The sequence below is a fragment of the Mangifera indica genome, chromosome 3, assembly GCF_011075055.1.
Source record: "Mangifera indica cultivar Alphonso chromosome 3, CATAS_Mindica_2.1, whole genome shotgun sequence".
NCBI lineage: Eukaryota > Viridiplantae > Streptophyta > Magnoliopsida > Sapindales > Anacardiaceae > Mangifera > Mangifera indica.
Window position 1 is genome coordinate 9813570 of NC_058139.1, and position 12431 is coordinate 9826000.

Genomic DNA, 12431 nt, shown 5'->3' on the forward strand with positions numbered 1-12431 from the left:
TCCACTGTTATATGAAAAATTTTCGAAAAACCCGCTCTGTTCTAAGGAATCTCCCTGGCTTCCCAATATTTTAAAAAAGCTAAGTAACACCCCCAAAATTTGCTGAACGTGAGTGAACGCACTTGACGTGGGAAACACTGTTCCCACGTCGGATTGTCGATCACTTCGGCAGCCATTTTCGACCGAAATTTGGTTGTTTTGGCCTCCGATTTCTACATAAATCAAATCTACACGTTATATAACATAAAACCCCTCAATCAATTCAACCAAAACAACCAAGAATCAAAACATTTTAAGCATTGTTCAAGATCGAAACCCTAAAATTCAAACCACAAAATCTCAATCAAATCTCAATAATATGCGCAATAATTTGATTCAAATAAGATTATGGGAGATATACTAACCTTCTTTGCTATTTGCGGATGCCGAAAAACAAGAAAATCGTCGGAATCTGGTCGAACGTGGGATGAACGTGGTGGCTGTGTTTAACGTGAGTTTTGGCTGTGTTTAACGTGAGAAATAAGAAAATATTGGCTGTGTTTATATATAGGGGCTGTTTCGTAATTTCGCCAAAATCACGTTTATGTGACAAATTTCAAAAAAACCCGGCGTGGGCTAAGGACTTTCCCACGACACCCCAATACTTTAAAAAAGCTAATTTACCCCCCCCCCCCCCCAAATCTGCTGAACGTGGGATGAAGTGCTTGACGTGGGAAACACTGTTCCCACGTCGGACTGCCGATTACTTCGGCAGCCATTTTCGGCCAAAATTTTGTTGTTTCGGCCGCCGATTTTCGTATAAATCAAATCTACACATTGTATAACATAAAACCCCTCAATCAATTCAACCAAAACAACCAAAAATCAAAACATTTTAAGCATTGTTCAAATCGAAACCCTAAAATTTCAAACCGTAAATTCTCAATCAAATCTCAATAATATGAGCAATAACTTGATTCAAACAAGATTACGGGAGATATACTAATCTTATTTGTCATTTCCGGTTGTCGGAAACCAAGAAAATCGGTGGAAATCTGGATGAACGTGGGAGAGTTGAAAATTTTGAATTTTCTTTGAATTTAAACAATAACATTAACGTGGGAAGTAACGAAATTTGCTGAGTTTATATATGGGGGCAGTTTCGTCATTTCACAAAATATGGGCATTTTTGCTTAAACCTTAATATTTTGGACAATTTCGCTTAGACCCCCTTAATTTTGACTAATCTTTATAATTTCCCGATAAATAATTATATTTTTTAAGTTGCCGGAGATAGTGTTTAGACTTGAGCACGTGTCATGTGAAAAAGAAGCATCGAAGTGGGATTAAAATTTTCTGTTATTTTTTTAACATTCTTTTTTATTGAATAATATTTGAGTGTGTAATGTACAAACTCTTCTATTCTAACTATGCAAAATAATTTGACAGTGTTGTTGTTGTTGATTCTCTCCATCCCTCTCCTCTCTGCCTTCACTTGAGCCTCTCCCAGATCACTTTATTTTTCACTCCTTTCCCACTTCCTGACTCCTCTCTAAAGAAAATAAAAAAATTCCCCTTCTTTTCCCTTATTTCAGACAAAAGAAAAAAATCTGGTTCTTTTTTTAAACCAAAAAAAAAAATCTGTTTCAATATTTCTTATTTGTCGTTAAAAAAAATTGTTAATTTCGGCAATTGTTTTGTGATTATCTCTGTTTGAATTATTTCCAATTGCTTTACTTCTCTTCTGTTTTTCAAACTTAAAAGGAGTTTTTAAAAAGTGGTTGATGTTGCTGGGAATGTTGGGGGTGCGGTGAGTCCTGTCCTTCAAGTTGCCGAGTGGTTGGCAGCTCCGATTTGGCGTCAGTTTAAGTACTTGCTCAACTACAAGACCGACTTTGTCAATCTCCAAGATAAAGTTGATAAGCTGAAGAATACAAGAGACCAAGTTCAACATAAGGTCACTGCAGCTGAAAGAAATGTGGAACAGATCAAACAGAATGTTAAGAACTGGCAGGAGGTTGTGGAGAAGACGATTACTAAAGCAGAGCAGTTGATTCAACAGAATGCAAACAACCCTCGATGTTTCAAGGGATTGTGTCCCAACTTTATCATTTACTACAAAGTAAGAAAGCATTCAAATTAAAACGGGATGATATTGATCCACTCCTCCAGCAAGAAAGGGAATTGGGTCCAGTTTCCAATCCTAGTAATCCACCGGAGATCTGGCTTAGAACTAGTGAAGATTACTTGACTTTTGAATCAAGAAACTCCACTATGAAGAATGTATGGGATGCTTTAAATGATGAGAATGTCTTCATGATTGGTTTTTATGGGATGGGTGGTCTTGGGAATACCACCCTCGTGCAAGAACTTTCAAAAGCCTTGTTCTCTTATGCGGCTATAAATATTGATTTTTGTGACTCTGATTTTTTTATCATTATGTATATTGATTTGTTTAAATGGTTGAAATAAATAACATTTGCCCAAATAGTGCAGAGAACTGAAAGGGAAGTGAACAAGACCCTTTATTATAATATAATTTGAGGCTGCTGAGGGGATATGTAAGTATCAATATTCCACTAGTTTCTGCTTGTTATATTTGTATTAAACTTCTTTAAGATCTTATAATTTTTTGCTTTCATGTAAGGATATATAACTTTTCTTCTTTTTGTTTTAACGAAAAATGATTTTTTTTTTTATGCATAGCAGTTTTGGTGGAAATTTTTCTGGGCTACTGTATTTCATGTGTTCTGCTTGGAATTTTCTTCTACTTGGCTCAGCTCCTGTTTTCTCCCCAAGTTAGCTTTTTGTTTTGTTTCTCTCTTAGATTGATGTATTTCTAGTCTGCTGAGTTGCTGAGTTACTGGCCTGCCAATTTGGAAACCTGGTGCACCATCAACTTACCCTATTACAGCTCCTCCAGCAGCGTTTTTATGCATTGTAGTCTGCCTGGAATTTTTGCCTAGAGAACTTACCTGGTTTTCTGCAGCAAAGTTTTTTTCTCAAGTCTGGAACTGCCTTGCTAGGTTTCCTGCTACAAAAATTCTGCCACAGAATTTGCAAATTGTTGTGGGTAAGCCATTCCAGGAGTAAAATTCAGCATGCTGTAGAGATTTGGGTGTCACTGTTCCTCGACTGCTCCTGCTCAATTCCAAATGCCCAGGATTGGCCTACTGCTCTTTACACAGCCTGCAAACTCCAAAGTTACAGGTCAAAGAAGCGATATAGAAGAGAAACCAAAAAATTTACACAGGTTCTTATTTTGTCATAAGGTCTTAACATGCCTTATTGGGCATCTTGCAACATACATTACTGTGCTAGTCTGTCTTCTTGGATATATTTTGTTGTTGATATTTTTGTGCTTTTTCTGTTGGCTTTTGGACCTACTACTCCAACAAGTTGAGTTATATTTAGTTTTTGATTTTGCTATCATATTCTTTTAACAGAATGAACTTAGATCGTTCCTTAGTCTCTTTGTAAACTCAATTGTTTTTTGTTAATATATTTTCGCTTATCGAGAAAAAAAATAAAGTGTGATATTCATCCAAGGCTGCATATACCAAATCTCAAGTATGGATAAAAATCCATATACATATTCATGACTGTGGATGACAAGAATGTGAATCAACATAAAATGGTTGCACTATTTCCTTGATATTAGATATTTAGAAATAAAATTTACAAAAAAAAAAAAAATTTGTTACAGTTAAAAGATATAGTATAGGCAATATAGTATGGCAAAAATTAATTATTTCTTGTCATCAAAATTTACCAGCTTCACTTTCTTTTGGCAAAATTACCTACAATATAAACAACACAATATTACCACCAAAATTTGTGTTATCTCTTTTATAAATTTATGATCATTATAACCATACAGGAAAATAAAAAAATATTAATAAAATATGTATCAAATTTTCATTTATTCCTTTTTTGACATAATTAATCTCCAAAAAAATAATTATAACCTTTTAAAAAAATATAAAAAACTAACTATAATCAAGTTTATAATATTAATAGAACTAATAAATTAGACTTAACATAAATGTGATATCCTCACATGCAATCAAAGGTCCTCAAGAGGAGATGAGATTTGTCTTTTGTCTTCTTGTGTTGTGTAGGCATGGTAGGTTGGGAACCATGACAGGGCTTTGGGTAGCTATGAGTGATGGCAATCTTAAGAGCGAGTATGCGTGGTCATTGGGTTCGTGATGCAATAACTGTAGTTGAGAGTGCTCCAACCACGAGGCGTGCACAATGTTATTATGATAGCGTATTGAAGAGGGGACTAGGCCAACCTTGCACAAACTGGTTGGGAGCTGAAGTCGCTCCCTTAATGAGTCCAACGCAGGACGAAATCAGTGATCCTAAGTCATAATGTGGGCGCATGCAAGGCTGATCCTCGAGACGGCCCATCGAGGATGCCGCACAAGCTAATCGAGAAAATTCGGCCTGCGACACTTGGTATCAGAGCAGGACCATCACCAATGCTGCTGTAGTAAAAAGAGAGACCCTCCAAGCAAATTGTAGGCGGCGATAAATTGACCGTTCTGCACAGGGCATGTGAAAAGCTTGATGTTAAATAGCAAATGCCAAAAATACATCATTCCATAACGAGGGGGTTCACCAGGTAGAGGACGGGGGTCTTCCGGGGTGTCATGAGGAGATTGACATGACAGGATATGTCGCGCTTGACAGGTGGCCGGGCATCCCTTTAGCCAATATGGGGGACACTTATCGTATGGTCATTTGATGCGGCTGGTGAAAGACTGGGGGTATTTTGCGAGTTGAGTGGAGCACGAAGGCATGCTCCATTTTGAGTGGGGGAGTATGTCACTGGCTCAGGTTGGGAGCCGTGACAGGGCTTTGGGCAGCTACGAGTGATTGCGATCTTAAGAGTAAGTATGCGTGGTCATTGGGTTCGTGATGCAATAACTGTAGTTGTAAGTGCTCTAGCCACGGGGCGTGCACAATGTTGTTGTGATAGTGCATTAAAAAGGGGACTAGACCAACCCTACACAAACTGGTCGGGAGCTAGAGCCGCTCCCCTGATGAGTCCAAGGTAGGACGAAACCAGTGATCCTAAACTATAATGTGGGCCTGGAGATGGCCCATCGAGAATGCCACATAGGCTAGTTGAGAAAATTCGGCCTGTGACATTTGTCCTTGGGCTGTCCTCCCCGATGGGTAGGATGAGCATAGGTTTTTCTTGTGTCATTTTTTTGGAGGTTCAATGTCTTGTTTTTGGTTAATTTATACATTTTCTTACCCAAAAAAAAAAAAAAAAACTCATCTACTTCAGTATTTTTAATGGTGACTGTTGTGAAAACTTCTCGTTTTTAGAACTCGTTGAGAACATGAAGTCCCAGATGCTGACTTAAGACTTATTTGATCATATGCCTTACTTGTAAATTACGGCTTTGGTATAATAATTTTAATGCGGACATTTAAGATTAGAAATGGAAGTTGACTTTCGAAGGAGAGGGACTAAACAGAACAAGAGTTATCCTCCAAGGTACTTTCCATTTTTTTCAGAAGAAAAGGGAGATCTACTCAAATCAAGATGATGGAAGAGATCCGACTAAATAGAAAGGAAGAACAAAAGGCATGAATTCCACTTTCAGTAGAAAGAGACATGAGATCAAAATAGTCCAGTTTATGAAACTTCTTATCTAGATGAGATCAAGAAAATTCAAAGTAGAAAAAGTCCTAACTTCGAATGAGCTAGTTTGCCATGGCATTACTGGTTTCAGTGTGATGAGCAGTTTTAAGTCTTTACCAAGGAGAAGAATTCCATAAACCAACTTGATGACCAGAATGTTTAAAGGGTGGTTCCAATTGATGAGAAATTCATATAAACAATGACTTCACAAGTTATCAAACAAGATGAAGAAATAGAGCTTTGAATTCAATTGAATCTGCCATCTTATTCCAGATAATGATTTCCATTTATTGAATTTGATACACGCTATTACAGAAATTTCTCAACAATCTAAACTAACAGAGAGCCCTCCATCACAGTAACAGCTTTCCCTCGTAGCAGAACTCTCTGACTCTTCTCGTCTACATGTATGTTCAAGACTCCACCTCTAGGTGATGCCTGCAGAGTAACGAAAACAGTACAAATCAGCATACAACATTTATTTATGCCAACAACGGAGATATGATTGTTGATAATTAAGAGAGGGAGAGATCATACTGCATATGCCACAAAGTCATTCTTCCCCAGCTTTCCACTCCAATAAGGTGCCAAGGCACAATGTGCACTTCCACAAACAGGGTCCTAACACAAACAAGAAATTACACATAAGAAAGTTTATTTCAATCTTTAGAGACTAGAGGGTTGATCTAAGATGATTGTTTCTTCTTAGTTACCAGATTTCCAGTTCTGGGAGAGCTCATGCGAACAAAACTAGTACTTGGATTCAAATTAGAATGGATTAGCCTATGTGTGACCGTGTGAAACATGCTTTTGCATTGGTGAAGTTTGAGAATGTATTCATTCTTATAAGTGGCATAAAGATCTCGATTCAGACTTCACAAAAACCACACTAGGAAGATGAATAAAACTATGCCCACATATAAATTATACAAATTTATCTTTACAAAATGAGATGATAGGTTATGATTGTATGATATAATTATTTAATCATATGATATCATTGCTTAGAAAATTAGTTAGAAGTTGGATGTATATGGCAATTGAAGACATACCACAAAAAATTATTCATGTAAATAGTCACCTCACACAAAACACCAACAATAGATATTACCTCATTGACGCCAAATTTTGGGCAGAAGAATCTGCTATAAAAATCAAATCCAGAATCTGATGGCGCTTGCCCTGAAACAATTATTCCTCTTCCAGGACACTTCTGTACGTCATCAAACTGAGGCTGTAATTCCACTACAGATTTTGCTGATGGAAGAACCACCTAATAAATTTTTATATATTACCAAGATACGATGAAGAATGTAGAAAAAAAATCAAAGAGTGAAGGATCAAGAAGGATTACAAAGATGTCTTCTGAGGTAGTTGTTATTTTCATATCAATAATTGTACAAACATTCAAGGCCTTATAAATTGAATCAACCTCAGTAGAGTTGAAGTCAGCAGTTGGAACAGTAGGAAAATTCAACTCAATAAAATAGCACTCTAGTGCTTCACCATTCTGTGAATTACAGACACTGGTTGCCTTCAAATCCGGAACCTTTTTGGCAGTGAGAATTCCAGAAAGGGTTTCAAATTCAATCACGTTAGATTTCACCAAACCTCTCGAAAAGAGAGTGTGGGCAGCTGCCAAAGTTGCATGTCCACAAAGTTTGACCTAAAAAATGAAAATGGTCGAATTAATTAGGATTAAAATGACAGTAAAAATTAATTTTGAAGAAAGAAAACAGACCTCGGCGACGGGAGTGAACCATCTGAGTCGAAATCTGGGAGGTGAGTGATCAGAGTCGGACTCGGAGTGAGTGAGGCAAGTCAAGTAACAGGTTGTAGAGCTGTTGAACTCGAGAGCTACAGATTGTAACCAGTCGTCGTTTCGGTCTTCATCTAACAAACAAACCGCAGCTGGGTTGCCCTTGAAGGGTGAATCCGTGAACGCATCCACCTGCAAAGACATTCAACCACAACAGAAAGAAGTAAAATCAATGTAACAAGTTAGTGCTTTTGTGTAAGTGACGAGATATACGAAGAGAGATCGATTACCACTGAGTATTGAACGAATTTCTTGGCCATAATGGGGTTAGGCTTTAGATAGAGATAAGCGACTGAGGTGTGGGGTCTGAATTGAACTGAGGACCTGCTGCCAGGCTTTTAACAGACTAATTTTTTAATTATATTTTTCAATGTTATTATAAATAATTTAAAAAAAAGTCCGCTGTTTAGTTCTTGTTCTATGGATGTTATAGATTCCTTCCTAACATTGAAAAGTGAACTGCAAAAATGTTTTCTTTTTGCTTTTTAATTTCTTTCAAAACATACCCCATGATACTTCTTTATTCACCATTGAAGCAAAAAATGTAATATGCAATACATAGAGAATGAAAGCTTGAAAGCTTTCTTGCCTTCTTGCATTCAAAGAAATCAACCCCTTTAACCTTTTATAGTAGTAATGCTTGTATAATGGCAGAAATAAAGGAAATTTAAAAAGTCAGAATTAAGTTATTTATTAAGAAGAACACCATCTCCATCAGAATAATGAAATAAGTTAATTCTCTTAATGAACACTAATTCTATATTCAACGTCTTGTGTTGACTTGGTGACTACTCAATGAACTAGTTTTACAGTAGATAATTGAGACAGGGAAATCAAATTACTTCATCAAAATACATGAAGTTTCACCACTAAATTGTTAACATCCATCATGCATGGGAGAACACTTTTACCAGATCCCTTCCTTGGACATTTTCAGAAAATGGGACAGGGTAATGTTCGGGAGATCGGGTGAAACCTTCGTCATCTTCAAAGCTTCTGAATCCTTCGACTCTGTAACTGTTACCGAGACCAAGTTGTAGAACTGTCCAAAACATGTATTCCCGCATATTAGTCGGTGTATCTTGATCTTAGAGCATAGAATAGTAAATTCTTTCTTGAACAAACTATCTTCACGGTGCAAACAAATAATGAATTTAGATAGCTGATTACATAGCTCCACATTTGTCACAAAATGAAGCCTCTGAACTGATGTCATATGTGGGGGGAAAATTACCTCTCAGACACCATGCAGCAACAGCCTATGAAATGAATCTTGAACCTTTAGCACAAGCACATCTCCATCTCCATCTTCGCTCTCCTTAAGGATGAGAACCTTGAAGAATATTAAAATTTAAGATATACATAGCAGAAATCATTGATACAGGAAATAAATGAGTTTAAACCATTCCTTTATGAAACCAATGGATTACAGATATCAACATAGTACTTCAGTTGAATGATAATAAATTTTGCCAATAGATGCCATGAGTCTGAGTAAAGAAAGAAGCAAATAAATCAAACTAACATGACAAAGCACAAAGGAGAAAAAAAATTCATACCTCATAGCCCTCAATCAGTTCTGAAAGAAAGCTACGGCAGAGCGCCTCTCTTGTCCGACAATCAACTCTATGCCATGCATTTAGAACAACTATCTTCTCAGCCTTGTCATAACCTTTCTTCTTTAGAGATGAGCTATTTATAGTAGTAATAATATTAGCCTACCACAAAGTAAAATGGCAAGAGTTGGAGCATTTGTGTGATACCCTTAGGCAAATCCCACATCAACAAAGCACGTGAGAGATGTTGGGTATATCTGTATTCTATCTATGTATCCCACATCGGTTAGAGGTGGGAGAATTTGCCTAGTTAAATAGTCTGTGAATTCCTTAAATTGTTAAGACGCGTTTTGTCTAAGGGATCTCTATCTCCTCATCGCACGGTGCGACGAAGAGATCTCTCTTTGTCGCACAACCCAGATGACGAAAGACGACGCTTCGTCATTTTTTGTGACTCGTCATATCGTCCAGACGAGACGACGAAACATCGTCCTTCATCTGTTTTTCCAGATCTGGATGACACTTCATCATCTAGATCTAGGCGACAAAGGTTTGTCCTTTGTCATCCTTTGTAACTGGAGAAGGGAGATCAGTGGAAAGTGTCGGTCGTCGGTGGTGGCTGGAAAAGGAAGCAAACCCTAAGGGTGAAATCTAAATTTTTCAAACTTGGAAGATGAGTTGAAGTATTAGTTTTTAAAACCTGGAGGGGGAAAATAATAAAATTTTGATGTTTTAAAGTTTATAGGTAAAATAATGATATTGTTCTTGTCTCTAACTGAAAATTTGGATGACAGCTTGGTCATGGGTGAAAGCTTGAGTTTTTCATCTCCCGTGGATGTGACTTTGAAATTGGGCTAAAATTTGAGTGGGAAATAGCCCTTTTCTCTAATAAAATTGAGTTGTTTTAATTAATTCTCATTTTTTTTATTATTAATTTTTTAATATAGTTTTGAAATTTTACTTACAACTTTTTTAAATTTAACCCGAAGGTTAATTTTTCTAACTTTTAGTAATGTAGGATTATATAATTACAAGGCTTTTAAGCATTTGATAATTTATGTGTTTACATATAAGATATAATATTGTTCTTATACGAAAATATTTACGAGAGTTTAATCATACTATTTTTCTCATGGTTCAATTGAAAAAAAAAAAAAATTGGAGAAATGTTTTAATGGGCCACACTTTGAGTAGTCTGTTAAATAATGATTGGGTTCACCTTCAATGCTTAGGCCCAAATAAACTATAACAACATGATCAACAGTACAAACCATCTAATTGATGCTTTTTGGACACAAATTTGATTGGATAAAATGTCAACAACAAATTATATATCTAAACAACAATATTATATGAATATTTCTTTTATATATAATTTATGTATATAGATAATATGTTATTATATGATTAAATATTATTTTATCTTTAATTCAAAATCATCTAATCATATGATGACACATCACCTGTGTATCCACATTATATATGAAAAAATATACAATAATATTAGCGTGGTAGAACATAATTATACCACCAAGCTAATCAATTTATCTAATCTAAGAAAAGTTGTTATCTCTTATTAATAGTTATTAAATACTACATAATATTTCATGCATTGACTTGTTGTACCATGCCAGTATACCTTTGTGTGATTACTACTTTACCACCCGACATTTAACCTAAAATCTTTTCACCCCTAATGTTTAGGTTACACTTTTTCACTCAAAATTTGATTTTTTTTTTTAAATAACACTATACGAATAAAACAATAATTTTACCATTTAAAAAATTCAAACAAACAAATAAATAAATAAGCAAAAAGAATAAATATTTACAAATTTCATCTTAATATTTAAACATGACATGTTGACTTTTTCACATATTTGAAAATCTGCAAAACCATTTTTGCACTTGTTTTCAACCTTTGTTGTCACAAACTCACTATCATCTTGAACTCTTTTATTATGTCTTTAATCACGTTTAACCTCTTTGCATCAATCAAGATGTTTTTAGGATAGTCGATTTGAAGATCTTTTCAGAACAATGTAGAGGTGGGAGAATTAGAAGATATTTTAATTTTTAGTATTTTAAATAATTTAATAACAATGTGGGATAATATAATATAAAAAATATTTATGAGAGTTGAATCATACTATTTTTTTTCATGGTTAATTAAAAAAAAGATTGGAGAAATGTTTTAATGGGCCAGGTTTGAGTTGTATTTTAAATAATGACTGGGTCCAACTTGTTAAACTCTAGACCCAACAACGATAACAAGATGAATTCAACAATAAAGCCCATCTAATTTTTTTTGTTTGGACACAAGTTTGATTGAATAAAATATGAAGCATTACCACCAGCTAATCAGCTTATCTCATCTAAGAAAAATTTTCTCTTTTGTGGATTTTTATTAATAGTTATTAAATGAAATAACTACATAATATTCATGCATTGCCTTGTGACTGTCATATCATAAATAATGAATGTGATTACCATTTTCCTATCTCACGCTTAATCTAAATTTTTTTCACTCTTTGAATGTATGTATCACAATTTCTCATTTAAAATCTAATTTAATTAAAAAAAAGTTGAGGATATAAAAGAAAATTCATAATTTATTATAAAAAATTTTGAAAAATTATAAAAAAAAAAAAAAAAACTTTTCTAGTGTTTCACCTTATGTTTTAAAGGTGATGTTTTGATTTTTTTAAAGGTTTGAAAATCTGCAATATAACCCTTATAATTCTTTAAAACCCTAGTTGCTACAAGTTCATCACTATCTCAAACTCCTTTCATTATGTTCTTATCCAACCATTTTGTGTCAATCCACATGTTCTTAGAGGATTTTGTTATGACAATACGAGGGTTATGAAAATTTTTTCGATTTGTTTTTTTTCAATTCGTACGACCGACTGATGGTAGCATTAGTAAAAAAGTCATAGATTAAGTTTTATATAAAAATTTTATTGATCCTTTTGTCATGTCAGTGTTGGTCGAATAAAGGGTGATATTGGATTTGGTCATATTAGCAAAGGCAACGCCACCATAGCTAACATTTTGATGTCAAATTAGTTTTGATACAAGACAAATATTTTGAGGATGAATGGGTGCAAGATGATGACCTCAGTGGTAGTAAGGATCGATAACACCACCCATGATGAAGGAAGTGAGAGTAAAAGAAAAAAAAAAATATTGATATAAATTTGATAACTAAATAGATTATTTAAAATTGTTTTTTATGGGATAATATGATAATTTCAAAAAGTGAAATACTATAGATAATTTGAATATTTTAACATTTTGGCATTACGTTAAGATGTTTTTCACTAACAGACTTATATTTTCAGTAAAAAAAAATTGATTTATGTATTAAGGAAGTGAAAAATGTTCTTTTTCATTACAGAATTTAGATTTTGAG

At 34.7% G+C, this 12431-nt stretch overlaps 1 protein-coding gene and 1 long non-coding RNA gene across 2 annotated transcripts; one reads left to right on the forward strand and one right to left on the reverse strand.

The window, feature by feature from the left end:
* The first annotated feature begins 1417 nt into the window (after positions 1–1417).
* LOC123209927 lies at positions 1418–3408 on the forward strand. Its single transcript, XR_006501176.1, has 2 exons — positions 1418–2540; positions 2807–3408. It is a non-coding gene; the product is annotated as an uncharacterized LOC123209927 (long non-coding RNA).
* Positions 3409–5880: 2472 nt separating this feature from the next.
* On the reverse strand, positions 5881–7846 carry LOC123209922 (uncharacterized isomerase BH0283-like). The gene is made up of 6 exons (XM_044628018.1): positions 7691–7846; positions 7383–7592; positions 6996–7307; positions 6753–6914; positions 6179–6262; positions 5881–6079 (listed from the first exon to the last, which is right to left on the reverse strand). The coding sequence occupies exons 1-6, from the start codon at positions 7718–7720 to the stop codon at positions 5972–5974; spliced, it is 906 nt and encodes a 301-aa protein (XP_044483953.1). The 5' UTR covers positions 7721–7846; the 3' UTR covers positions 5881–5971.
* Between the last annotated feature and the right edge of the window lie 4585 nt (positions 7847–12431).